This window comes from Arachis stenosperma, chromosome 1, assembly GCF_014773155.1.
Source record: "Arachis stenosperma cultivar V10309 chromosome 1, arast.V10309.gnm1.PFL2, whole genome shotgun sequence".
NCBI lineage: Eukaryota > Viridiplantae > Streptophyta > Magnoliopsida > Fabales > Fabaceae > Arachis > Arachis stenosperma.
The window spans coordinates 18220136-18246751 of record NC_080377.1 but is presented as its reverse complement, the minus strand read 5'-3'; the positions used below and the strand labels follow the sequence as shown (position 1 = coordinate 18246751).

Here is a 26616-nt window from a genome sequence, read left to right as displayed (position 1 = left end):
CCCCGCCGCCGCCGCCCCTGCATCCAGCCCCCGCCGCCGCCGCCTCTGCGTCCAGCCCAACCCGCCGCCCCTGCTTTTCTGCTTTTGCTTTCTGCCTTCTGTTTCTTCTTATTCTTTTTCTTCTTCTTCTGTAATCAGTTGATGAAATTTCTGAAATTCTGAATTTATGAAATTTGTTGTTGTTGATGAGGGGTGAGGGGGTGGTTGAGGGGAAGGCAGTGAGGGGTGAGGGTGGGTTACGGTGAGGGTGGGGGTGGTTGAGGGGGGAGGCAGTGAGGGGGTGGGGGTGAGGGGGGTTACGGTAAGGGTGGGGGTGGTTGAGGGGGGAGGCAGTGAGGGGGGTTACGGTGAGGGTGGGGGTGAGGGAGTGGTTGAGGGTGGGGGTGAAGGGGGGTTACGGTGAGGGTGGGGATGAGGTGAGGGGGTGAGGGGGTGGTGGTGAGGGAGTGGTGTTTGTGTCTGTTGTTGTTGTTGTGGTGGTGGTGGTGGTAGTGGTGGTGGTGGTGGTTATGGTGGTGGTGGCGGTGTGGTGGTGGTGAAGAGGAGAATGATGAAGATAAGGGTATTTTGGTCCAAAAATTTGAAAAAGGATGATTTTAAAGCGTTTTTAAACGTTGGGGATGATTTTAATAAGAAAAAAATGTTAGGGACGATTTTGATTTCGACCCCAGACCTTGGGGACGAAAAAAAGTACTTATCCCTTATCAGAACATGTGGAGGCTTGAAGGCCGTTGAAGGCTTCAACAGTAGCAGAAAAGTATGTTAATTTTTGCTAGTGTTAAAGGCTTGAAGTGGATATGTGGAGATCCTTCGATGGTGCGGCGGCACGTGGGTGTATGGTGGATCCGTGCGGATCAACAGCGGTCCTAAGTACGAACTGGTCAATTTTTAATGAATTTGACCACCGTTGACTGAGTCAACTGCAAGTCTGGCCCTAAGTAAGAATCGAACCTGTCAGACCACCGATTTATCGATTTTTCAGTCGAACAGATAGGTCCAGTCCAATTCTGATAACTATAATTTTAAGAGTAAATATATTTAAAAATAAAAAAAATTTATTATTATTTTTTTAATAAAAATAAACCTTTAAAAATATTTTTATATTTTATAGATATATTAAATCTGATAGAAATTTTGATTATATCTAATCTAATTCAATTCTCGTTCACCCTTAGATGTGAATTAATTTTTTAAATTTAGACTATTAATCTGAGTTAATTGAAATTTGGAGACTAATTTAAAGCTGACCTCAAATTTCAGAGTCATTTTGAATTTTAATTCGGGCTCAGCTGCATAAAAGTAGTAATTGAAAAAAAAAAAAAAAAGCACCGAACCCTAAGTCGAAGTGTCGAATCCTCCAAGTCTCTAACGCCAAGTCCCAGGCCCCCGTCCCCAACCCATTCTCCGTACTCCTCGCAAAGGGCTTCTCTTCTCTGTTTCTCTGATCCACTCATCCGCTGCTTTTCACTCTGCCCACGCCTCCCTTCGTTCCGCCGTCTCCCTTGCATCTCCCATCACGCCGTCGTGTCCGCTGCGTCGGCTGTCTTCTCTCCGTCTCTACCTCAGTTCCGGTAGCTCCTCTGTCCTCTTATATTGTTCTCTGGTTCGGTTTCTTTGCTTTATTTTTTTTTTCTGGAACTGTTAACTTGTAATTTGCTGTCTTCGACTTGTTTTCTTGTTGCTGTTGCTGTTTGCTGTGTTGTTGAGTTGTTAGTTGAATTGTTATTGCCTCAGTTGTTTTTATAATGTAGTGTATTTTTGTTGCTGCTGCTGCTGTGTTGTTGAATCAGTTGCTATGTTGTTGAGTTTCTGTAATTTGAATCTATTGCTATTGAAGCCCGTTGATTAAATTACACGAGTCCATTTTCGGATTTCCCAAGTGTTTTTATTGTATATCTTACTTATTTGACATGACAAAGGAGTGAATTTATTATCATCTTTAATATTCTACTGCTAATGTTCTGGGGAAATGTGACCTAGAAGTTGACTCCATGACTAAGCATTGAAACTAAGAGCGATTATAATCCTTTTATTTTAAATGAGAACTGCCTTTGTTATTTATTTTTATCCACTTTCGATTATTGTCACATGTTTAAATTAAAAGAGACACTTCTTGAAAAGTAATAAGGCCATGTCCATGTGTTTGGCATGTTAAGAAAAGAACGAATTCCGCTGTAATATGTATACCACTTTAAGTTATTGTGATCTTGTCTTCGCTATACTCAAGTTCATGTATTTCAACTTCTGTGATATGTATATCATTTTCCGTTTGAGTTCTTTTTGTTTGAGTCTATGCTGGTCACATCGGATTAAAGATTGCGGAGTTGCATCAGCTGTATCTGTTTATTTGTGACCATGCACAAGTATGCATTCTTGACTTTTAGGCAACCATATTAATCAACATCCATTATGTTGTTTATTTGCATTCTGAAGCATTCTTTAAAATTTGATGCTTACAATTGAAAATTTCATTGTATCTTATCCTTTATTGTGTATCCTGATGCTCAAGTAATGGATCGATTTCTTTGCTATTGGGGTTTTAGTTTTCACTTTTTCTTGAATACTAATATGCATGTTTTTTTATCTTTTTATTTTTTCCAGTATTCTGGTGCAACAAGAACAACAGTGACATGTTTTGCACCTCACAACCAACTTGAGTAAGTGTTAAAATTTTGAAGAATACCTATGCTTTAGTTTAAGAATAGAAAATAAATACAGCGATATTGAATTTTCAGGGGTTTTTTTTTGTGTATTTTATGGATGTAGAAAACTAAAGCATTAATCTCTGGTAGGGATGATGTTCTAATAACTTCTTAGGATAAGATTTATAATTTGAGCTTTTTAGTATTCAAAAGTTCTATTTGCTATAATATGGTTCTCTCAGTACACCAAAAAAATATGGTTCTCTCGGTTTCAGAAGACACAAGTACATTGACTACATTGTCTCTCTTTTTTTTTTGGAGTGAGTTCTCCATTTCTTCTTGTTGTATCATAAGTAGGCAATGATAGAGGTATGAAATGAATTTTCTACCTATGCATGTTTGCTTGGAAATAGATTACAAAATCCTGGAGTTGCTTTATCTCAACCTACTGGTAAAGAGTTCACAGCATAGTATTCCGTATGTTTGTCTTCCACAATTTAGCTTGTTAAAAAAAAATCTAAAATCCGCACCAATTTTTTTTTTTTTTTCATTAGACCCTTGGGTGCAGCCATTCCCTAAATCCAGCTTAATTTGGGATTCTTTGCACTGGGCTGTCCATTACAACCTGGTACCGATCTCAGTTTTCGTTAAGAAAATTTTACATACCTTGCCAAAAATGGGAGATGGAGAAACACTGCAATGCACCTGCTCAAATTCCTTTTTGTGCATGACACATTTTCAACTCTTCTTTTCAAGCCATTTGTTGTCAATCACTATGGATACATGGTTTAGATATAAATATTTTATTTCTATGAAAATTATGATTTACCCCCTACATTTGCATCATATGCAATTTATTTTCTTAAATTTTAAAATGTTCAACTTGATATCTTGAAATGATCAAATGATGCAAAGGAAGTCTTCTGATAACTTTATTCAAGGATAATGTTTTTAATAAAACACATTAGGGCTATTTTGTAAGATGTCAATTTAATGCCACCTAACAAAAGGACCATTCTTATTTTGTAATGTTAGGGACTTTGTGACAGAAAGAAGAGGTTTGGGACCATGAAGAAGTTGGAGAAGAACTAACCCCACTCCACAAACCTCTAACCACAATTTACGAACTTAAATGGCAGCTTTGGGTTTCTTTGCCAAACCCCTCATTTGCTCATGAAACCCAACCCCTTCTTCCTCCTCTCTCTTCACAACATCCATCGCAAACCTCATTCTACTACACTCTCCTATCACCTCATGGCCCAACAAACCAATGATTCGAACCGACCAGAGGAACCTGACAACAACCTTTGCTCCTACCAACAGGAAGTAGAACAGAATGACTCACTGCTGTCATGCATGGATTATCCAGGTCGGGCCCTAACTGGAGAATCTCGGGTAGAGTATGCCTGGACCTATTGGGCCAAGTTGGGCCGGCCCAGATTCATAGTGGCACCCATGGTGGATAACTCAGAGCTTCCATTTCGATTGTTGTGCCGTAAGTATGGTGCGTCTGCAGCCTACACGCCCATGTTGCACTCGCGAATCTTCAATGAGACTGAGAAGTACAGAAAGGAAGAATTCACCACTTGCAAGGTAAAAATAACAGTAAATTTAAAATCCTAGATTCCAATGTTGCAGTTGTGCATTGTTAATTTATTTTGCTTTAGTTTTGGGTGTAATTGCAGGAGGATCGACCATTGTTTGTCCAATTTTGTGCCAATGATCCTGATGTATTATTAGAAGCTGCACGCAGGGTGGAGCCTTATTGTGATTATGTTGATATTAATCTCGGGTAATTATATTCAATGTTTTGTTGACAACCTGGTTCAGATACAATTTCTATTTTGGTTTGAGTTTAGGGTTTAATTTTGATATATAAGAGACAAATGGGAGTGAGTGATTAATTATTCCTGCTGTATCAGGGAGGGAACATAGCGTATACCTCTGTGATACTTAACCTGTTAACATGATTTTCAAGGATTTGTGGCCTATGTTTAAGATATTGTAAGTATCTAAGAAAAGTGGGAAACCACACCGTAAAAGTTAGCCGTTAAGGGGGAAGAACCACTCTCCTTATATACAACATCAAGCATCCCATACTACTCGATGTGGGACTTTGTGCACCCATAATACCCAAGTCCCTAACAATACACCGGCCCGGGAGAGCCAACGTCCACGGTGGCTTCACTCTATCGACACTGACCCAATGGTAGCCACTTTGCTATGGTCTATCAGTATTCGGTATTCACCTTAATCCAGCCTATAGGTAGCCCTTTCCATGGCACCGACAACCATGCTCTGATACCATTGTTAAGTATCTAAGGAAAGTGGGAAACCACACCTTAAAAGCTAGCCGTTAAGGGGGAAGAACCACTCTCCTTATATACAACATCAAGCATCCCATACTACTCGATGTGGGACTTTGAGCACCCATAATACCCAAAGTCCCTAACAGATATCAATGCTTTATTACAATTTTTAGTTTTAACATTTAAAATGGACTCATCTAATAAGAATTTTTGCAGTTGGTAATTTCGACATTTAAAGGCTAACTGGTGGTGTTTATTGTTTACAAATGTTCGGGGCTTAGAGTCTATCCAAGTGTTCGTATAAGGATGGAAAGTAGTGGTTGATGATGCTCTTGGTGGTCGAGTGTCACACACGTGTCAATGATACTTGTAGACACACAAGACACATTTTTGACGTGCTTTCATATTTGAACATTTTTTTTCTCCTTAATTTAGCAATGGTTCAAAGACAAATTGGATCTGGTGTCAATAGTGTTAAAGGATGCCAATATTTATAGTAGTAAGCATTGATGGTTTAACATTTGTAAATGCCTAACTACCGCCTAACTACCATTTAAATCTTGAAAACATAGACATATCCTATGTTGTGTTGAGTATCCATATTGGTATCCGTGCTTCATAGGTGGTTATGGGTTCGGCTAAGTATGCATGAGGTCTTAGGTTCAATGCTCATTGTTGTTAATCTAGTATAATTTATTATGGAATGGAATAGGAAAGCAATACTAATAGTGTATCATCATATTGTTTTGGAGTTTATAAGAGTGGAATGGAAGGTTGTATATCGTCTTAAACTGAAGATCTAGGGTTTGAACTATAAAGGCATCATGCTGGAGACTGTGACCCTCCTCAACATGGGTCTAGGAGTAAGCATTTTCATATTTGTGATGGTCTGTAGCGGTATTGCTTCCGTTGGTGGTCATTCTATTCCTTTAAAATGAAATTCCACACACACCCTTATAACCACGCTGCCGTCCAATCCCACTCCCTTGGTTATATCCAATGCATCCACAAAAAAAAAAAATAATAATAAATAGGAATTTGGCATATCAGCATACAAAGCCTTTAATGCTTTTTTTCAGTAAATAATAAGGAACTTTATCAGTAGGATTTAGAATTTGATATTCTTTATGATTATGCAGGTGTCCTCAGCGCATTGCAAGGCGAGGATATTATGGAGCCTTCTTAATGGATAACCTTCCTCTTGTAAAATCTCTAGTGGAAAAATTGTCTCTCAACCTTAAAGTTCCTGTTTCATGCAAAATTAGACTCTTCCCGAAATTGGACGACACACTGAAGTATGCTAGGATGCTCGAAGAGGCTGGTTGTTCGCTTTTGGCTGTCCATGGCAGGACAAGGGATGAGAAAGATGGGAAGAAGTTTCGAGCTGATTGGAAAGCCATCAGGGCCGTGAAAGATGCGGTCAGAATTCCAGTCCTTGCAAATGGCAACATAAGGCACATGAACGACGTGAAAGAATGCTTGGAGGAGACAGGAGTTGAAGGGGTTCTTTCTGCCGAGACACTGCTTGAGAATCCGGCCCTCTTTGCTGGATTTCGAACTGCTGAATGGGTGTCCAAAAGCGAAGGAGCCGGTGTAGATGGAAATCTAGACCAGGCAGATCTGCTGGTGGAATATTTGAAGCTCTGCGAAAAATACCCCGTGCCATGGAGAATGATTCGCTCGCATGTTCATAAATTGCTGGGAGACTGGTTCAGCCTTCAACCTCATATTAGGGAAGAACTAAACAAACAATCTAAATTGACATTCGAGTTTCTTTATGATATGGTTGATCGGCTTAGAGGAACAGGTACAAGAATTCCACTATATCTCAAAGACACTCCGTTGGAAACTTGTCCAGATTTAACGGATGAACAGAGCAGGGCACCAACGATTGCTGTTCAAATTTAATATGAAACGTCAAACATTTTAGGTGGAGTTGGTGTCGCCAAGCAAAACGATGACTCCACATTATTTAGATACAATTTTTATAGTTGATTACAAGTGAGAATAGTTCAAATTTTTAGATCCCTAGCATATTGTATTTTGATTTCATTCTTGTGGCGAACGCCTAAAATACATTGTTGTATACGTGTTAAAATTCAGATAGTGCTAATTGCCACTGGTATTGCCTAGGTACCAATCTACTGAGATTAAATCACCATTTTGACAAAAATATTCAATCATTAACCTTTTGCTGGTTCTGTTAAAATGTCAAACTCTACTCTTTTTTTATTAATTACACAAACAGTTACTTTTAAAACAAAAACAAGAAGAAAAAGCAATCAAAAGAGCAGGCTGAACTGCTGTTTATCGAGGTCAATCTGGACTGCAACGTCCATGAGGATGGTGGCAACATCCACAGAAATGGCAGATCAAGTAGAGGCATGGTGGATGGCAGAAGGAGGAGGGGAATTGGTTGAAGAGGGAAAGGGAGGAGGGAGGAGGGAGGAGGGAGGAGGACATATAGGGAGTGGAAAAGGGAGGGAAGGAATGGAAGTATGAGAGTTCCATGCTGAGGACAGCATCGAACAAGGTGGATAGATAATCTGTAAATGAGTTCATCTTTTATGACTATAACCTTCGTTTTTTGTTGTGGTTAGTTTTGTGGATTGTCATTTGTCAGCATCCAATTTATTTTTGATGAAAAATGATAATTTACTCAATCTGTTGACTGATCTTGTCCTTGCCTATATATGTGTATCTATCTTTAAATAATGATTCCACGATTGATTATGCGATTTTACGTGGTATATATAATGCAAATTTTAGTGTGAAGAAAATGGAGATCATACTAATGCTCAATGCTCAAGGGCTACATGTATTAGATAACAATGTATTAAACAAACTAAAATTAGTCAACAAAATTCGTGAGAACCTTTGCTAACTAGATGATCTCCAAAGACAACTTTCCTAAACTTCTTGGTACCATTTGTTCTTGTTTTACTTGAATTTAAAGGTTCAACGACAGTATCAAAGTTCGTTTGCCCACAAAGGAATGTTAATCTAGGACCAGTTGTAAGAAATAAACACGCCAAAAATGGAGATACTTTATCTCATTAGAAGACATCCGACACTTTGGGTTTTTGTTTGATATTTTCATAATTCGAGACAATATTAATAGTTTTTTTTACCTAAATAAATTTCTTAAACCAAAATTAATTACACATTATTTATAACCCTAATGTTGGATTTCCAGACAGAACTAATAGAAAAAGTAGTATAAGTACTCGCAAACTTGTATTTGAAATATTATTTGGTCTTATTAATTTCTCAAACAACTCATCCATTGTAAAATAGAAAAAATTCAACCTTTTAAGGACTTTTTTAGGATTTTTCTACAAACCATAAGTGTTTTTCTCATTATAATAATGTTTCTAGGATTTTAACAACAACAACAACAACAACAACAACAACAACAATAATAATAATAATAATAATAATAATAATAATAATAATAATGTTGTTATTCTTATTATTGCGTTTTGTATCATAGTGTACCTAATTTATATTCAAAGTTTTAAACACAACCCAACGATGTACCGGTGTTTATGAAAAAATAATTAGACAATATACAATACGTTTAAAATACTAGTTTGCAGATAATTACAATACAATTTTTCCTATTAATTTTGTTTAGAAATGCAACGTTAGGATATATATATATATATATATATATATATATATATATATATATATATATATATATATACTTTTTTTTCTTAGGACAATTTTATGCTATTATTTTAAACTTAATATTTTCGTTTGGTATTTCGTAATTATAAATTTATGAATGCTATTTTTTATAGGAATGTTAATATTAACTCCGGGATGAAAATCAATTTTTGTACTCCAATTTGCAAACTCTTAATTGAAATATAAATTCACATTTTGTTGATGAAGATATTGATACATACACGGCTTACCTACAATAACAATAGAAAAATGTGAGCGTGATATATAATCACCATACAGAGAATTTGGATCCCATAATCATAGCTGATAAACAGTATTGTCACTCCTTGCAAACTAGTCAAGCAAGATGGATGTTGTACAGTCCAAATTAAACCAGCTAATTAGATGCCTGACTTATAAGAATTCACAACGAAATAAAATTAGACGTCGACGAAATTTGTGAGGACCTTGCTAACTAGATGCTCTCCATAGATAGCTTTTTCAAACTTCTTGGTACCATTTTTCCTTGTTCTAATTGTATCCAAAGGCTCTACGGCAGTATCAAAGTTCGTCTATTCACAAAGCAATTCCAAACTATCATCAGTTGCAAATTAATCATGTGAAAGAGATCTCTTTCAAAATATCGGTCACTTTTAACTTTTGGTATATTCAGAAGAGTAATACTAAGGAGCCAATCTTTTTTTTAGTCAATATCAACAACCTTTTCAAAATTATTTTGTTTATCTTAAAAGTCTAGACACTATATCAATAAATCCTCAACTTGAAGGTCTAAATTATAAACTCTAAATACTAAAGCTCCTACAAAAATGAGTTTTTGGAATTGAAAAAGAAAACTTAATTAATATTGACTTTGGCTAACTAAAATTTGTTCCCTATATTACCCAGATACTATATTTACATATACATTGAATTATAGTTTAAGTTATAAATATACCAACATCTTAAAAAGTGACAAATATTTTCAAATGAACGAAGTATGGAAAATAGGGGCTAACCTCGTAAAAGTATACTACACTGACTCTATATTTTGGAGAGTTGTTTATCACCCGATGCAAAGTTGACTCGTATAAACCATTGGAATATATCTGCCGTAATTTTTCCATACTTGATCAGATATTATTCAACTATGTCTCAATTCTCATGGAGTATTGATTTGATTAAGAGATTAAAAGCGTGAAAATTTACCTTTAGCATGTCACCAATGTTACACACAAATGTGCCAGGAACTGGAGGTGCTGATATCCACTCACCAGAGAGGTTTCTCACCTTCAACAATATCATAGCATAAACAATGGGAAACAAAAAGCAACCATGATTTAAGTTTTCTTAACCCCACATTTTCTCATTTTGGAGGGAATTGAATCCATTTAAGAGCCTTAGTGAACCTAGAATTAAATTAAGGATTTAGTAAGGCACATGTTAAGATTACTATTAGTAGAAGTTTTAAAAATTTTTCTTTTAATAAATACACAACAAACGCATTAAAAACTTCAATATTTTGTATTTTCAATAACAAAACTTTCTCGATATATAACCTTAAAATGGGTCTTCAGGATACATGTTAGTTAAACCATTTAATTAATGGTTATAGCAGTAAACATAGGTTGAAAATTGAAACTTAAAACTTCGACGAAATCAATCACCTCTAACTAAATTCATATACATTTAAACAGAAACTACATATAAAATTTGAATTCAAGGTTATATAACTCAGTAAAAGAGTGCTCATAGTGAGAAACAGAAGTAATATCAGGAATTGTATGCAACAAATGAAGATTATCAGTATCTAAAATCAAGAAGGAATTATATACAAGAATACCTGGAGAGCATTTATATCTTCATCCTGGTTTAACAATGTCAATAAACCTATTAGGCACAGCATCTTAAGATCATTGATTGACAATTGACAATTACTCATTAACAGATAATCTAAATAAATCATGATTGAAGGCTAAGATATATAAATATATATCCTACCATAATCAGTATGAGCTCCACTGGATTTCATGAAATAAAAGAAACAAAGACAAAAAAGTAAACATCAACAGAAAATACATCAATAATGTAATGGAAATGAAAAACTTAAATTAGTAACTTGCAAGCAGTTCGCAACCTCAGTTTAGAATTTTATAATTACATTACCATCCAATGTCATTTTTCATAGCTTCATGAGTTCCATTTGTAGTGGTTAAGCCCGGGTAACCAATAAGCCGCATTACCCAAAATGGATCCCCAGCTCTCTGTCCTTCAAATTCGTCTGGCGATCCTCCTAGTGCTAAAGCGATACCTCGCATAATTTTCCTTGCAAGCTCTGCTCTTACCAAAAGAATCATCATAAGAATGAAAAATTCTAACCCAGGAAACAAAATGATGGGAATAGAAATAAAAGGATGAGAAAGCATGCCTGTGCAGATACTAATATATTCCTCCATAATAACTTTGAACTTTGGAGGATTTTGAGGCCTGCATGATGGACAAAAAAATTGCAAGGGTTAGAACTTGGAATGCATATTAGCTTAAGAAGACATAAGTGTGATATTTTAATGAGTGAACTACCAAAATTATCACAAAAGATGTTACTGATAATGTTAGCCAAAAAAGAACAAAAATCTGGTGGCCAATATATCCAATAGACTTGATTTGTTTAACAAATCTATCCCAAAAAGGAGAACCATTTTGTTGATGACATGATCTTTCATCCATAATTTTCTTTAAGCTTTTGAGTTTGTGTTCTTCTATAAGTGATTTTGTCAGTGACATGATCTTTCTTTCATGGGTAATTTTGGTACTTCACTGTCTGTTATTATCACATAAGGACTTCTATACTAAATGCTAGTACTCCCAAGTGCAATACTCTATTGCTTGGATATGAGAGACACGTATCAAATGTCATTCATGCAAAGTTAATCCTAAGAGAATGAAACTAATTTGATCAATATTCGAATCTTGACTAAAAAGATATCGATAATGCTATGGTGCATTGTACCTTTCAATGAGAGTGAAGATTGCTTCCTTTATAATAGAAAAAGTCACAAAATATATATCATGTGCAATGCACAAGTTCTCTATAACAACAACAACGAAGCCTTGTCCCACTAGGTGGGGTCGGCTACATGAATAAAACGACGTCATTGAACTCTATCATGTATCATGTCTATAGAGAGACCATTTACATGTAGATCTCGTTTGACCACCTCATGGATAGTCTTCCTAGGTCTTCTTCTGCCTTTCACCCCCTGTCCATCTTCCATCTCATCCACCCTCCTGACTGGGTACTCTGTCGGTCTTCTTCTCACAAGTTCTCTATAAATTTAGGAAAAATCTTTGCGCTTCACCCAAGTGCCAACTCTACTCTTTACCCAACTTTATTCTTCACCAAAGAAATTCCCATAAGATATATGCGACTAGAAGCAAAAGCATACATGAAATTATGTCTATTGGGCATGATATTCGTCTAAAGCAGTGAAGCAGGCATTATTAAAAATAAAAAGATAAAAAATAAACATGATTCCACATACCACTGGTTGTATCCTTCCATAGTTTTGCCAAGATCTCCATACATGCCCCTTGTCACCTCCTTATAGCACTGCCAAAGAAAAAATGTAGCAATCAGTAGAGCTACTATGCTTAGCAATCAGAGAAAGAAAATGATATGGTATAGTGAGGGAATCTATCTTCAAACAATATGATCAAATGAAAGAGTGGAGATTTAATTTAGGGAAAAGAAAAGATCAAAATTGACTCTAAAGAACATTGACATAGACCTATATTCTTAGTAATACCTACATCAATTGCTTCATGCATGTCAGGTGTGCCTTTAGTTATATTTTCTCCAACCCTCTGGTAACCTCTGCATCAGAAGTTAGGCTTTTATAGCAAGTGCTGTGATGCATATAAATAAAATGTCACAAATCAACTATGTCAAACTTTATGCTGCTAGATAAATACATATAGATGGTTTTAAAAATGATGCGCCCCCTCAAGAAAGATCCATACGGATGAAACAGAAGGTATAGGTCAACCCAACCATATGCTAAAACTCTGTGTGCAATTTTTGGAAAATGACAACTAGGATCAATCTTGAGATCAATCAATCATCGAAGTTCTAAACATCTGATATCATGTCACGAACTAACTCTTCCAGAAGGTGAAGAATCTATTAGGCAAAGGCGAATACATTGATCTTATATCTAACAACTAAATAAAGTGAACTCGGCATCCAGGCTAACCTGAACCCTGCAGCCGGAGTCATTTTGATTTTTGTCTTTTCTTCACAAGGTAGTTCGAAGAATCTGCGAGTTATGTCTTTAACTTCTTTAAGGAGAGCATCAGAAACACCATGACCTTTCTGTAAATCAAGGACCATAGAATTTAAGCAAAACAATAACCAAAATAATAATGATTAAAGATGACAAGGGAGAAAACCGGAATGCAAAATCTTGCCTTGGATTGCCAAGAAAATAAACTTTTAGAGAAAATCAAATAATAATTAATCCCTCTATTGATTTAATATGAACTCTATTTACTCAGATGCTTGTAAATGGCAATAGCTTCACTAGAAGTTGCCTCGAATGTATCCTTGTGGGATTATATTATTAACCTTTTTGGTTTTCCACGGTATCACTTAGCTTGATAGGCCAAATACTAATCCGTCGCAAATTGAAGCTTTATTTAAGGATTTGCTGCTAGCTAATGAGTTGCTCATGCACAAGGCGGGATTCTAACTCTCCGACACTTGCTTAAGTAGACGAGTGAACTAAAAACTTGACCAACCCAAGTTGGTTAGGTTAACTTAGTATATGAGATCTATTGCTTAAACGTTTTTTTCTTTTTGTTCATTTCAGTTCCAAAGCAATATTATTAATGATCAATTAATAAAATCTTTATTCTAGAGAAATTTGGAATCTACACATCAAAGACTACTGAACCTACCGTCAATGTAAAATAAGCAATTCTAACACAGAAATCGTTATGATGTAGAGAACCCTACCAATTTATCTCATATTTCAAGAAAGCAAGCTACAGAATAAAAGAAGAAAAATAAATAAATATAAGATAAATACCAAATAGAAGAACCCAGCCTCAGTGCAAGCCTTATCCAACTGTCTAACAACTTCAAGAACACCAGGGTCCTCTCCCATTTTTGGGTCATCACACTTGGCTAAAAGGGCACTAACATCTACATAGAACAAAAAGAAATTAAATTTATCCTCTGAATTTATAAGTATATTAAGTAAATAATTCTGCATCAACTGTAACATAATTAATAACTTGTGATAATGAAAATTGAACTTTCAAAATTCTTGATTCACGGACACTGAACTAAAACCATCAGCGAAATTATTATAATTATTTATGTTTAATTTCTATCTACATACACAAAATGAAGCTATGAAATCGAAAGATATGATTGGTTGAAAATATCGAGAATGATGGCTATGGAACTGATATGAAAGTTTTACCAATTAGGGGAATTGAACTGAAGTCCGTAGCCATCGCTGGCTTTTGTGTGTTCTGTGTATTGCGGGTGAGGTCGGTGATACAATGCAAGTTCTGCGGTGGCAATTGCCTGCCTATTATAAAGAGAGACAAATGGAGTAATGCACATCAAACGCACCTATAATCATGCATGCGTCCTCTTCTTCTTCTTCTTTTTTTTTTTTTTTTTTTTTTTTTTTTTTTTTTTTTTTTTTTTTTTAACCAAAGATTAGGGGTGGCAACACTACCCGAACCCGCGGGTACCCACCCCGCCTATAATAGATATATAAATATATATTTTTAATATATAATATACGTAATATATATAAAATAATTAGTAAAATGATTAATAAGATTGTATTATATTTAAATTTTTACTTTAATTTATGTTATGAATGTAAATAATGGTTATATAATTTTTAAAATTTTATTTTATTTTTTAGATTTAATAATTATTGGGGCGGGTAGGGGCGGGTAGAGGCGGGTTAGGGTTTAACATTTACTACCCGCGGGTAGAAGCGGGGCGGGTTCGATGCGGGTTTTTGTTGAGCGGGGCGGGGTCGGGTAGAGCAAAAACCCGCCCCTACCCGCCCCGTTGCCACCCCTACCAAAGATAAGAGACTTGAACCCGCAACCTCTTAATTGAGTATGGGAAGACTATGCCATTTGAGTTATTACTTATTGGCCCTCTTCTTTTAATCATTAAAATAAGTTATTAATATAAAATATATATTAAAAATTAATGAAATTATATTTATATATATAATAATTAATTTTATTATACAAATAATATTTTTATAGTTTCAAATTAAGTACTTTTTTTAACAATTAATTTGTTCATCTATAAAAATAAAATGAGTAATATATTTAAATATTAAAATTCTTTTATATTTTTTAAAATTTTATATTTTTTATTCCAAAAATCAGATAGTTTAATTTTTATACCTTTTAAAATAAAAAAATTCTGATTTTTTTTATCTTAAATTAAATAATATCATATTTAAAGTTAACATTCTAACAGTTCATAATTAAAAAATATTTTTATCAATTTAATATCAAAAATAAAAAGTGAATAAAACCACATTTAAAAAAAAATAAAATTACACAAATAAAAAACTCCAAATATATTTTATTAAAAAATACTAAAAATTAATCATTTTTATTAATATTAATCAATATATATGTTAACTTAATATTTTATTTTTATACTATTAAAATTTATCATTTAAAATTTAAAATATAATTAATTAAATATAAAAAATAATAAATTTTACTAGTCTTATAATATTATATTATTTTACAAATATGATAATATTACTTATATTCTATTCTAGAATCGAAGTAGATTTAATATAATGTGGGTATCTTCTGCATTATGGATTAGTATAAAATGAGTCAAATAAAACAGAAATTTAATCTTATTGCTCAGTTTTATTTAGGGGTGGCAAATGGATCGAAATTCAGCGAGTTGACTTACGTAATTCGTTAAAAAGGCGGGTCGGATTACAAATTTAAAATTGCTATAATTAAAATTTTTTCTAACTCACGAACTTTGGCGGGTTTTGGCAGGATAAGTTTTTCTAGCGGATCTGTCGTTCTTTTTTGTAATTGAAGATATTTTAAATTATATTTAGATTATGTTCTATATTTGATTGATTGGAGATTTGAAGATGTTTAATTATATGTTTTGGACAACGTTTATTTTATTTTTTACAATGTTAATTTAATTATTTTATTTCAAAAAAATTTGGTTGATGATTATATTTATTACATATTTAGAATTATAAAGACTTTAATATTTATAAATTTAAAATTATAAATTTTTTATATCTTTAAAAATAATAAATTTATTAAAATAATTATAAAATTATATATATTGTTTAATATTTAATTATTTATTAATAAAAAATAAAAAATTTAATTAAAAAAAAAACAAAAAAATTAACAGATTTAGCCCATCAACTTGCTAATCTACCGTTAAGCGGGACAAGATAGAATTCGACATTGACTCACTAGATAGGATGAAACAGGCCAATTCACCTAATAACAAACTTTTAACCGCATAAAACATGACAAAATGGGATGAACTAACCTGATTGTCACCCCTAACTGATTGTTTTCTATTTCTATATTAGATATAGATACACATCCACCATCTAACTCGATAAAACATAAATTTTGAACAAACATAATGAATTCAATTTTTTCCTCAATAATTTATTAACAAATTAAGAAATAGTAGAATGATTGATATTTCTTTGGTCTTATACTATCAAATTATTATAATAAAAAAATAGTACATAAACAAATTAAAGAATGATACACAAATTTTTTTACCTATTTATATATGAGTAAAATACAAATTTAAATGGTGTCAAAATCAATTATCATATAATTTCTTTAACAAATTTTATTGAAAGGAGAATTATTTTTTCAGTAAAAACTATTATTTTACTCATAAAGTATTAGTATATTATGAATCATTATATTGTTTTCTATTTTTATTCTAACACAATTATTAAGAAATCAAACTAATATGGAATAAAAGTATAGAACACAATATCTTTTGTTTATTTACCTCTCTTTTTATTTATCTTATTTTTGCGTGTAAAAAAAATTCATTATTGTTGGATCATATTATAATATTTGAATATAAAGATACCTACTTGAGATCGATCATTCCCATCACTTAATACGTCTTTATGTAAATTACTATTGCATTGAGATAATGTTATGGAGTGGGCGCGTGATTCGTTGACGTATTTGGGATCAATTACGTTTGTCGTCTTTGGTATGAAAAGATAAACCTTTAGATAGAAACAAGTACAATAATTCATAATTAAAAACACATAATAATTCATAAACAAGATTATTCTAAACAAGATCATTATTCATTCATTATTGTAAGTGGAAGAATAAGTTATGCTGATATAAGAACCTCTCGACCACCCGCACACACTATTGATGTACACATTGTATCATTAAGGATAATTTTTTTATTTAAATAAATTAAACAAAAAAAAGTAAAAAACTACTTAAATAAAAGACAGTCTACTTAAAACTATTTTTAAACTTCTTTTAAAGAGAAAAAAGTTTCGCTTGATAAAATTATAATCTTACTGGCATCTTTATCATAATATCCACCACCGTATTTACATATTTCATAACCAAACGAAAGTTAGCACGCCGATTTCAACGTATGATATCTTTTATTTTAAACATTAACAGATCAATAAACCCAAAATCATCTTGATGATTAATAACAAATTAAATACATTTACACAATTCGTCTCACAAATAATATCTTGTTGACCCACAATCCAGGTTAAGAGATAACGTAACATCTCCAAATAGCAAACAATTTTTTCTTGAAAAATATTACTCTCAATCATTCGCAAACACCCTCTTTACTAACACCCATTACAATTTTGATAACACAAGCAAAACCAACAATATTACCAGAACCAGAATAAGTAGCATTACAATTAATCTTAAAAGTACCTATAAATGGATGATTCTAATAATTACTTAGAATGGAAGGAAGGGGCATACATTGTAATTCAAAAATACTCCTAAACTCTTTTTCTAAAGCTAAATCCAGACAAAATATTTTTTTCAAGGCGAAGTCTTATGAGAATTAAAGATGTCATTATTCCTTATTCGTCATATCTACCAAAATCCTAAAGATGTTCTCTACTATGATACAAGAACAAGTTATTCAAATCCAAAGGATGACAAAAAAGATATCCAACATGTGCTATACAAGCTGAGCTTTCGAAAAATTCTGAATACAATGTAAAACCGATTCCTTGCTAAAAAGGCATCTTGGGCACCTATTCGACGATGACTTCCCTCTTCTGAAGCGAAAGCTTGTAGTAGGAAGAGCTTCCCTAAGACACAGCCAAACAAAAAACTTGTGCTTTTTCGAAACAAGTTAGCGCCAAAGTCAAAACCAATTCCTTCGTCTCCCAACCAAAAAGTTGCTTACACAACTACAAGTAACCATTGTGTAATTTGTAGACTTCCAAACCAATACCAACCCACTTTCGGACCAATTTGCATATCTGGATTATAAGAAAGAATGTTACCTTTCATATTCTGAGATAGAAGAAAATAAAAAGTCTCCAAATGCCACCTACCAACTAACCATATATTTTGTATCTGGAGGTTTGAATCAGAAATGTGAACATAATCCATCTTATTAGATAACTGTCCTTCTCTCTTCTAACTAAAAAACCAAAAATTCTAATTCAAATTTTCAATACACCAAACAAATTCATCCTTCAACTCTTTTCAAGCCTTGTAAAGACTCTTTCAAATGTGAGCCCTTATTCCTAGTATAACCAAAAATGTCATCTTGAGATGATCGGTATTCGGTATCCAACAATTGAACCCATAACTTGGATGATCGAAAAAAGTTCAAACTAGCTTTCCAAGAAGAGCAATATTCGCACAATAAGGATCTCTAATCCCTAAATATTCATATTTTTTTTTGGAATAACTAACATCTTCTAACTAACAAGATTCAATCCTCTTTCATCAGTCTGTCCTTTTCAAAAAAAGTTCTCATCATAAACTCCACTTTATCTATGATCCTTTTGAAAAAAATAGAAATCTACATCTGGTATGTAAGAATAATAACTACAATAGAATTAACCAAGCAGAGTCTACCTGTTCAGTTGAGTAAATTCCCTTTTCAACTTGCTAGTCTACCCCAAATCTTATCTATGACATCATTGAAAGTTACACGGATCACCCTAGAATGGCTAAGCATGACCCCAAGATACTTGTCCAAATCCTGGATAAATTTAATGCAGGACACTCCAGTAAAAATCTCTTTTCTTATCGTAGAGATATTTTTAGAGTTAGACTTCTTTTAAGTCTTCATTTCTTTTATATTCTCTCTCTCTTCAATTTTTAGTTCAATTGGTTTGTTATGAGAAATTAAAGTTGTTCTTTTTACTTTGTTCAGTTGGTTTATTTTAAAGTTTGAAGTTTTGAGTTCTTGTTAAAATACATGTTAGTGACGAATTATGAGTTCTTGAAAAAAATCACCAAATTATGTTGTTCTGTATAGATTGTAAAAATTTTGAGTAGCTGATGTTTCTATTATGTTTTTTTTTTTGCAGTTTGAAAAGTGACAAAATTTAACCTCATTAAACATGCTTGGTTGATGAAATAAAAGATTATGGAGTGAAGACTTTGAAGGCTTATTGCTGTTGCATTTTTGTTTTTAGTTTTTAATATGTTTGGAGTTTGATGCGCATGAGGTTTAATATGTTTGGATTTTCATGTATTTGCTATTTGGATTTTGTCATTGTTAAAATATTTTTTATTTTTTAGATGATATTACATGTTTATCATATTTATAGATATATCTTTTTTTAAAATTTATCATTTTTTATTTTTTTAAATTTTTATTTGTTTGGCTACTCAATTATTCAAACCGAATATTAATCTGTTCTTGATCGATTTAGTTTGGTTCGGATACACAAAAAAAAATATAAAGTCGAATAAATCTAACTAATTACAATTTAATTAGTTCAATTCTCAGTTCACCTCAAATCCAAACCAAACCGACCCATGAACATCCCTACTTAGTGGTGTCTTTTCGAAACTTTTTTTGCTGAAAATTGTGGAATAATAAAGGGATGTGCACTAGAATGGCTAGTATTTGATATTTTATTAAATGTGTAATTATTTTAATTTATGTCTATAACTATTTTCTCTATGAAAATTGATAACATTTTTTGGTAGAGGTATCAAAATTAAGGAAAAATTCTATTGAATTTTTGTTAAATTGTTTAAAGACATATTTGGTTTGTGAAAAAATAAAAATTGTATTTGGTAGAGCATTTTAATTATAGACAAAATTCTATCAAAATTTTTAAAAAATTTAATAAATTGTGTTGTTGGCTAAATTTTAGTTTGTTTATTGCAAAATGATTTCAAGTCGTCGTTTGTGCATGTATGATAGGAACAACGGTCAACCGGAGGGGAGAGTGTTAAAACCTTAGTTCTTTCAGGGGGTTGAATAATTTGTTGTGTATGTCTTCAACATGAAACCGTTTAGGTGTAATATCCGGTCTAACCGAAATTAATTAAATAATAAGTTAAATAGGAGCGAATATGGTTGGAAGATTTGGCAATTAGAAATTTGATAATTTAAATATGATATATGGATTTAGTGAATTTTTCCGAGTCAGAAAACATAATTTTTTGCGTAAAAGCGCGTAGTGGAATTTTGACCGGCAGTACTGGTTGAGATCTATCTGGTACTGCAGTTGAGAAAATTGATTATGAGTAAATAAGATTAAGAAATGAGAAATTATAATTAGGGGAGGTAGAGATATTTAAAGTGCGATTTAGAGCGCTAATCTTAAAGGGTTTTGGCCCAAAATTGGGCCAACGGATAAAAATAAGTGAACCAGACCTAAGTGGACCTAAGACCCAACATATATAAACATTAGTTATGAGCATTTCAGCTCATTTTACCCTAAAATAAGAAGAGGGGCGCTGAATTGAGAAGAGAGAAGAGAAGAGAGAAAACCTAACTCTCTTTGATTTTCAAACCACCATAACTTGAGTTACGGAGCTCTGATTGACGAGCCGTTTGCAGCCACACATCGCTCTTCTCATTCTCTATAATTCTATCTAACTTTTGTGGTGAATATTCCATTCATCTCTGTCCAGTTTTTGAAATTCCCCACTGTTAAACGTTTTTGGGTAGTTAGTGTTGAAATCTTGTGATTTTGGGTGTTTAGGGATACTCCAACATAGATTCTAAGTGGGTTCTATCCCTACTTCATATGGGGTGAGGTAAGAAGTACTCAAACCCTTGTGATTTATCATTTTATGAGTTCTAGGTTGATTATGTATGTAAAATTGGTTATGTTAGTGTATTTGGTGATTTTGATGCACAATTGGGAGGTTGGTGTTGCTTGTGGAGCTTTGGTGAGGCTTGGAGCTAAGGGTTGGTGGAGACTTCCATAGAAGAGGCTCAATTGGTTTGGCTATAAGAGGTACGGTTTAAGTTTCATTTAAGTACCGTGTGGTGTGATGAGAATTCCTAGGCTAGATGTCCTTAGGATTAAATTTGGATTGTGTAAATGGTTAGTGCTAATATGCATAGTTGGTATGTAATGTGAATTAATGATTGGGTTGAGAATTATGTGGCCTTGTATTCTTGGTGTATTGAGAATTTGATGTATTGGGTAATGAGTATTGATTTGTGGTTTATGCATTTAAATTGTAAAATTGGGCCGGAGGCCATGAATTTTGGGCCGGAGACTGGAAAGAGGCAAGGAAGGTAAGTTGATGTGTGCATTGTATGATGACACAAGTGATTGGATGAATTTCAGATAATGAATATATGAATGATTGTGTTAGTTATTGAATAATAAGGTTTGAGGAGTTGAAGTGTAGAATTTGGTAATTTTGAGTGAAATTATGTAGATGAGGTATGTTTGGTTTTGGTTGAGATATATTATGTGGTCATATATGTGATTATGATTATTGATGCCTTGATGGTATGATGATGCATGAGAGATATGTATGTTGTGATATATGCTTGAGGAATGATTAAGGTTGATTTATGGGTGAAACCATGTGATAGTGAGTATGATATTGATTATGTATAATGATGGTTGATTGTAAATAGTATTGTTGGAAATTGGGATGAGGAAGGATGTATGACATGTTAATGTGTTTGTAATTTAGCCATTTATTTGAAATGAGTAAAAATGATTATATGGCAGTTTTGTGAATTGTGGTAAGGTGTTAATGTATGAGTTGAGGAGGTTTGATGTTGATTTTGGTATATTTTGATTGATTTTAAAAATGGTTGAAATTGGCATGCTTTGGTTGATTTTGAAAAGGGTTGAAAATGGCACTTTGTGGTTTTGTATGAAAATATGGTTTTTGGACATACTTTGACAGAACATAACTTGGACTCCAGATCCCCGTTTTGTGCCAAACTTCTTTAGAAATAAAATTGGATCCGGGATGTCCATGCCATTCGAAGAACGGGCGAAAAATGATTTAAAACGGGAAAGTTATGTCCGTTGAAAGATTGGGGGGTTTAATATGTGAATTTTGCAGCTTTTAACTTAGAAAAATTTTTAGCAGAATGCCCCCGCATGCGTGGGCGTGCTTGACGCGTACGCGTCGCTTTTCAAGAAGGCACCATCCACGCGTGCGCGTGGTGTGCGCGTGCGCGTCGATGCGCTGCACCCAATGCCGAGCTATTTTTCTCGAGAGTTGTGCCAGAGTTGTGCCAGTTTTGTGCGTGGGGCACAAACGCACCCACGCGTACGCGTGGCTGACACGTGCGCATCCCTTTGCTATTTTTCCACCCACGCATACGCATGGGTGATGCATACGCTTCGATGAACATTGTGGCCATCCACACGTGCGCGTGGAGGACGCGTATGCGTAGCCCTATTTTTATGCCAAAGTTGATTTTTGAGTTTTAAAAGCCAAATCTCATACTTCTAAGCCTCCGATCTCACCCCTTATGTATTAAATCATTATGATATGCCTAGCAATGAGAAAGGAGCTAGGGAATGTGGTAACTTGCGAATGAAGTAAGGGGAAAAGTTATGATCAGTGATGATCAAAGATGATTATATGAGATATGGAGGATGACGGTGGAAGTACCGTATATGCCATGAGCCGAAGGGCTATATTTATTGATAAATGGCTGGTTTTTGATTGAACCATGAGCCAAATGGCTGAGTTATTACCAGGTACGGCGGAGCCATGTTGATAAATTGGCTAGTTCTGGATTGAACTGTGAGCCGGATGGCTGAGTTATTACCGGGTTACAGTAAAACTATTATTGATTATGGCTGAGTATAAATGCATATATGATTAATGAACAAATATGATAAATGAATAATGATGGAAAATATTGAATGTGAGTATGCTTGTGTTTTCTCTCTGGTTGTAAGGGTGACAGGGCATCGATACCCTCTAATGGCGACAGGGCGCAGATACCCTCTAATGGCGACAGGGCGCATATACCCTCTAATGGTGACATGGCACATATTCCCTCTAATGATATTAATGCGCAACAGAGAGACTGTGTCCGGGTTAGCTACCGGACACGTCGGGTAGGCTTGATAACCGACAGATGATATCATCAGCCATAGGGCAGGCATTAATCATTTGCATATGTTTGAATTATTTGTGTTTGCCTATTTGTTTTGGATTTCTACATCATATATGCTATGTTACCTGATTATATGCTATTTGTTCTACTTGTATCTTATTTGTGTATTACTTGCCTGTATTGCTTGTGTTTGTACAACTGAGAGGCCTCTCATGCTGGTGTCGGTGGATGTTATGGGCTGTTCTTGATGAGATGAATTGATGATGCGATTGCATGATGATGATGATTATTAAATGAGATAATTTGGGCTCCCTGGGTAGACGCAGTGATGTGGTTTCACTAGCTCTAGGTGAGGGTATGATGTATTGATATAGAATTATTGAGGCAGAACAACTGGTGATGGTTTTGTTTATGATTCTGAGTCTGATTCGTGGAAGAGTCAGCGAGTTGGGAAACATGTGAAACATGAATTAGATTTAGCACTCCCTTATGATAGTTGCCTATTCATGGATTAGCGAGAACCTAGGATGGATAATTGGGGAAGAAGTTTAGGATGCTTAGTGAGTTTTTATTGCAGTGCATTGTATTTATTTGGCACTTTTACCGTACTGGGAACCCATGGGCCCGGGGTTCTCATTCCGTATATATCTCTTGTTTTTCAGATACAGGTCTAGGTGCTCAGAAGTGAGTTGTGGTTCGTCAGAGAGACGGCGAAGATCTTTATTTTCTCTACTTTGTGTTTTGCTTAGAATCTCTCCACCTTTGTTTTGAAAAGATTATATTATGTATTGAACTCTTTTGAACTTGCCTATAGAGGCTCTCATATTTTCTTTGGGAGAGATTAGGATATACTGTTGTCAACTACTTTCATATTGTACCCTAGCCGGCCTAAACTTTGCGGGTCACGATAGTGGCTATTTACTTATATTATATATATCTATCTGTTATCTATCTCTTAATCTCCTTTATGCCTTGTCCGTATATCGCTTTTGGCTTCACGGTTTATCTTTTTGTTATCGAAACGTGAGTGATACGTCTTCGCGATTTTATTTCTACTCTTTTCAGGCTTCTCGATTAATACTCTTGTCGAAATTACCTATATTTATATATTAAAAATCTACCTGAGAGTCGTACCACCGTAATATCATTGACTTATGACTCGAGCATAAGGATTTGAATATTAGGGTGTTACATTAGGTATTAAGGGGTATCTAGGTGTCCATGCTATAAGTGTTGGTTGATTAAGTGGTTAGAACCTTCAGATATAACCCTTCACCTTTACCGTAATGGGTTCAACAAAGGATATTGCGTGTGGACTAAAGTCGGAGAAGTTAACGAGTACAGAATCAATCAGTACGCACTAAATTCCACTAGGTCTGAGGGTCAATAAAGGAGAATTAGGATGGTCAGAAAAGTGAACATGGAAGAGCTGAATTGGGAGGGTAACCAAGAGAGATATAATGAGACGGTATTTAATGCAATCGGTGTTAATAGTATGGAAAGAGCCTAAGATAAAGACAAAGGGATTTTATAATCGGTTAGAATCTACAGTATAACCATTGTTTGAAGGGTGCGTTCACTCGAAATTGTCTGTTTGTGTTAGAATGGTGAATATTAAGGACCCGTTTGAAAAGTTTCAAAAATAACTTTTTTGAACTTTTGACTTATGAAAAGTAGTAGTATTAATGTCTGGTGTAATTTTTAAAATCAAATTGCAGCTTTCTAAGAAGCTATTTATGAGCTTATAGAGAAGTTAAAAAAATGACTTCTCTCATAATACTACTACTTTTTATCACATTTTTATAAAGTGAGCACTTTTAAAGCTAAAAATCCAAACACAAAATAACTTATTTATAAGCTACTTTTAATATAGCCATTTATTGTTTAAACTATTTTGTCAAAAGAAGCTTAATTAAGTTGTTTACCCAAATTGGACCTTAAGTCTAAGCCAAATTCCCCGGAGCCATTATAAGGCAAATAAGCTAGCTTTGAAATTAGTTTTAAATTCAGTGTGGTGTCAGACCGAATTCGAGCTATACAAAAATTGTGTCTACAAGCTGGAATTCTTCTTTGCTATCAACATACACACCTCCACCTTGAGGGCTTTGTTTACCTCATCCACCAACCTTGCAGATTCCGAAGACGTCAATTTGCGGGAGCAGGTTCACTCCCTCACCTAGAGCTTTCAGGATTAGGGTCACCAGCTACATCTGGTTGAGAAGAGGTGTATAATGAGATGCTCATATGCATGGTAGAGAGGAATACTCATGATGCAAAATAGAGTCCATCAGGCATAAGCTAGAGCAGATTTAGCGGATGCGACACCAGATGCGGTGCACTATGACCAGATGCACACTGGTGGCAGCGTCACTAATGAAGGGGGCTCCTTGTCCTCTACACTGACACCAGGACAGGAACTGACACCACCGCCTAGACCGCGTCTCAACAAGACTAAGGAGATGATGACAATGATGATTATCAAGATCCGTAGTGATTTGGGTTTTGTTTGCCTTTTTTTGACATATTGGTAATTTATTTCTTTGACTTTTTATTATATACAATTGTTATTTAATATTATAGTTGACTGTTTTTATTAAAAATACTACTTGACTATTAATTATTGACTAGTATATCAAGTTCTAACAGATTCAAAAAATAAAATAAAGTAAAATTTAAGATTATTGTCAGATTTATCATCGATTGAATTTACCAGTAAATTTTAATTTAATTAATATAAAATAATATATTACCGTTAGATTTAAAAGGGATAAATCTGATGGTAATAAGGCACTAAACTAAAATTTGTAGTGTCAAAGTTACCGTAAAAAATTTTTTGACGGTGACCACTTCCATAATTTTGCCAATCAATGAAATTATTTTTACCAAAAATTACCGTCATATTTTATAATCCAAGTTGCTGGCAAGAATTTTAGTGTCTAATTTTGTTTGCTGCTAAATCCGAGAGCAATAAATTGACCGATGAATTTTTTTAGTAATTTCACCGATAAATTTGACGATATATGATGAATTTCTTGTAGTGATCCTAGTAATCAATTATTAATGCTCCAAAATAAAAAAAATTATATTAATGATCATTAGTAGATCAATTTTACTTATGTATCAAAATTTAACGTTATTAGTTCTTCAGTATACTAATTTTTCATGTCAAATTTAAAGTATCTTTTAAAACTTTATAAGTCTAAAATAAAATATTTAAAACATTAAAAATAAAATTAAAATTTGATTCAAATATTAAAAATCAAAATACTACTTTATTCTTTCTCTTAATTTCTAGATGATAGTCTTCATGGTACATGGTTGAAGTTCACCGTTCTCTTAAAACAAATTAAAATCATAGTTGGTGAAGTCACCTCCATGTAAG

At 33.8% G+C, this 26616-nt stretch overlaps 2 protein-coding genes across 3 annotated transcripts; one reads left to right on the top strand and one right to left on the bottom strand.

The window, feature by feature from the left end:
• The first annotated feature begins 1315 nt into the window (after positions 1-1315).
• LOC130943059 (uncharacterized) lies at positions 1316-7136 on the top strand. The gene is made up of 5 exons (XM_057871050.1): positions 1316-1571; positions 2602-2657; positions 3678-4235; positions 4328-4434; positions 6091-7136. Exons 3-5 carry the CDS (start codon positions 3816-3818, stop codon positions 6857-6859), a joined length of 1296 nt encoding a protein of 431 aa, XP_057727033.1. The 5' UTR covers positions 1316-1571; positions 2602-2657; positions 3678-3815; the 3' UTR covers positions 6860-7136.
• Positions 7137-8819: 1683 nt separating this feature from the next.
• LOC130944334 (probable 2-oxoglutarate-dependent dioxygenase At3g50210) lies at positions 8820-14259 on the bottom strand. 2 transcript variants are annotated; one of them, XM_057872625.1, is made up of 12 exons: positions 14107-14259; positions 13708-13823; positions 12874-12992; positions 12431-12494; positions 12163-12230; positions 11049-11107; positions 10787-10955; positions 10622-10641; positions 10464-10510; positions 9830-9910; positions 9640-9729; positions 8820-9195 (listed from the first exon to the last, which is right to left on the bottom strand). In XM_057872625.1, exons 1-12 carry the CDS (start codon positions 14138-14140, stop codon positions 9064-9066), a joined length of 999 nt encoding a protein of 332 aa, XP_057728608.1. In that variant the 5' UTR covers positions 14141-14259; the 3' UTR covers positions 8820-9063. The 2 variants fall into 2 exon arrangements, with proteins under 2 accessions (XP_057728608.1, XP_057728599.1); XM_057872616.1 differs by having other exon boundaries at positions 10787-11107.
• Positions 14260-26616: the final 12357 nt, after the last annotated feature.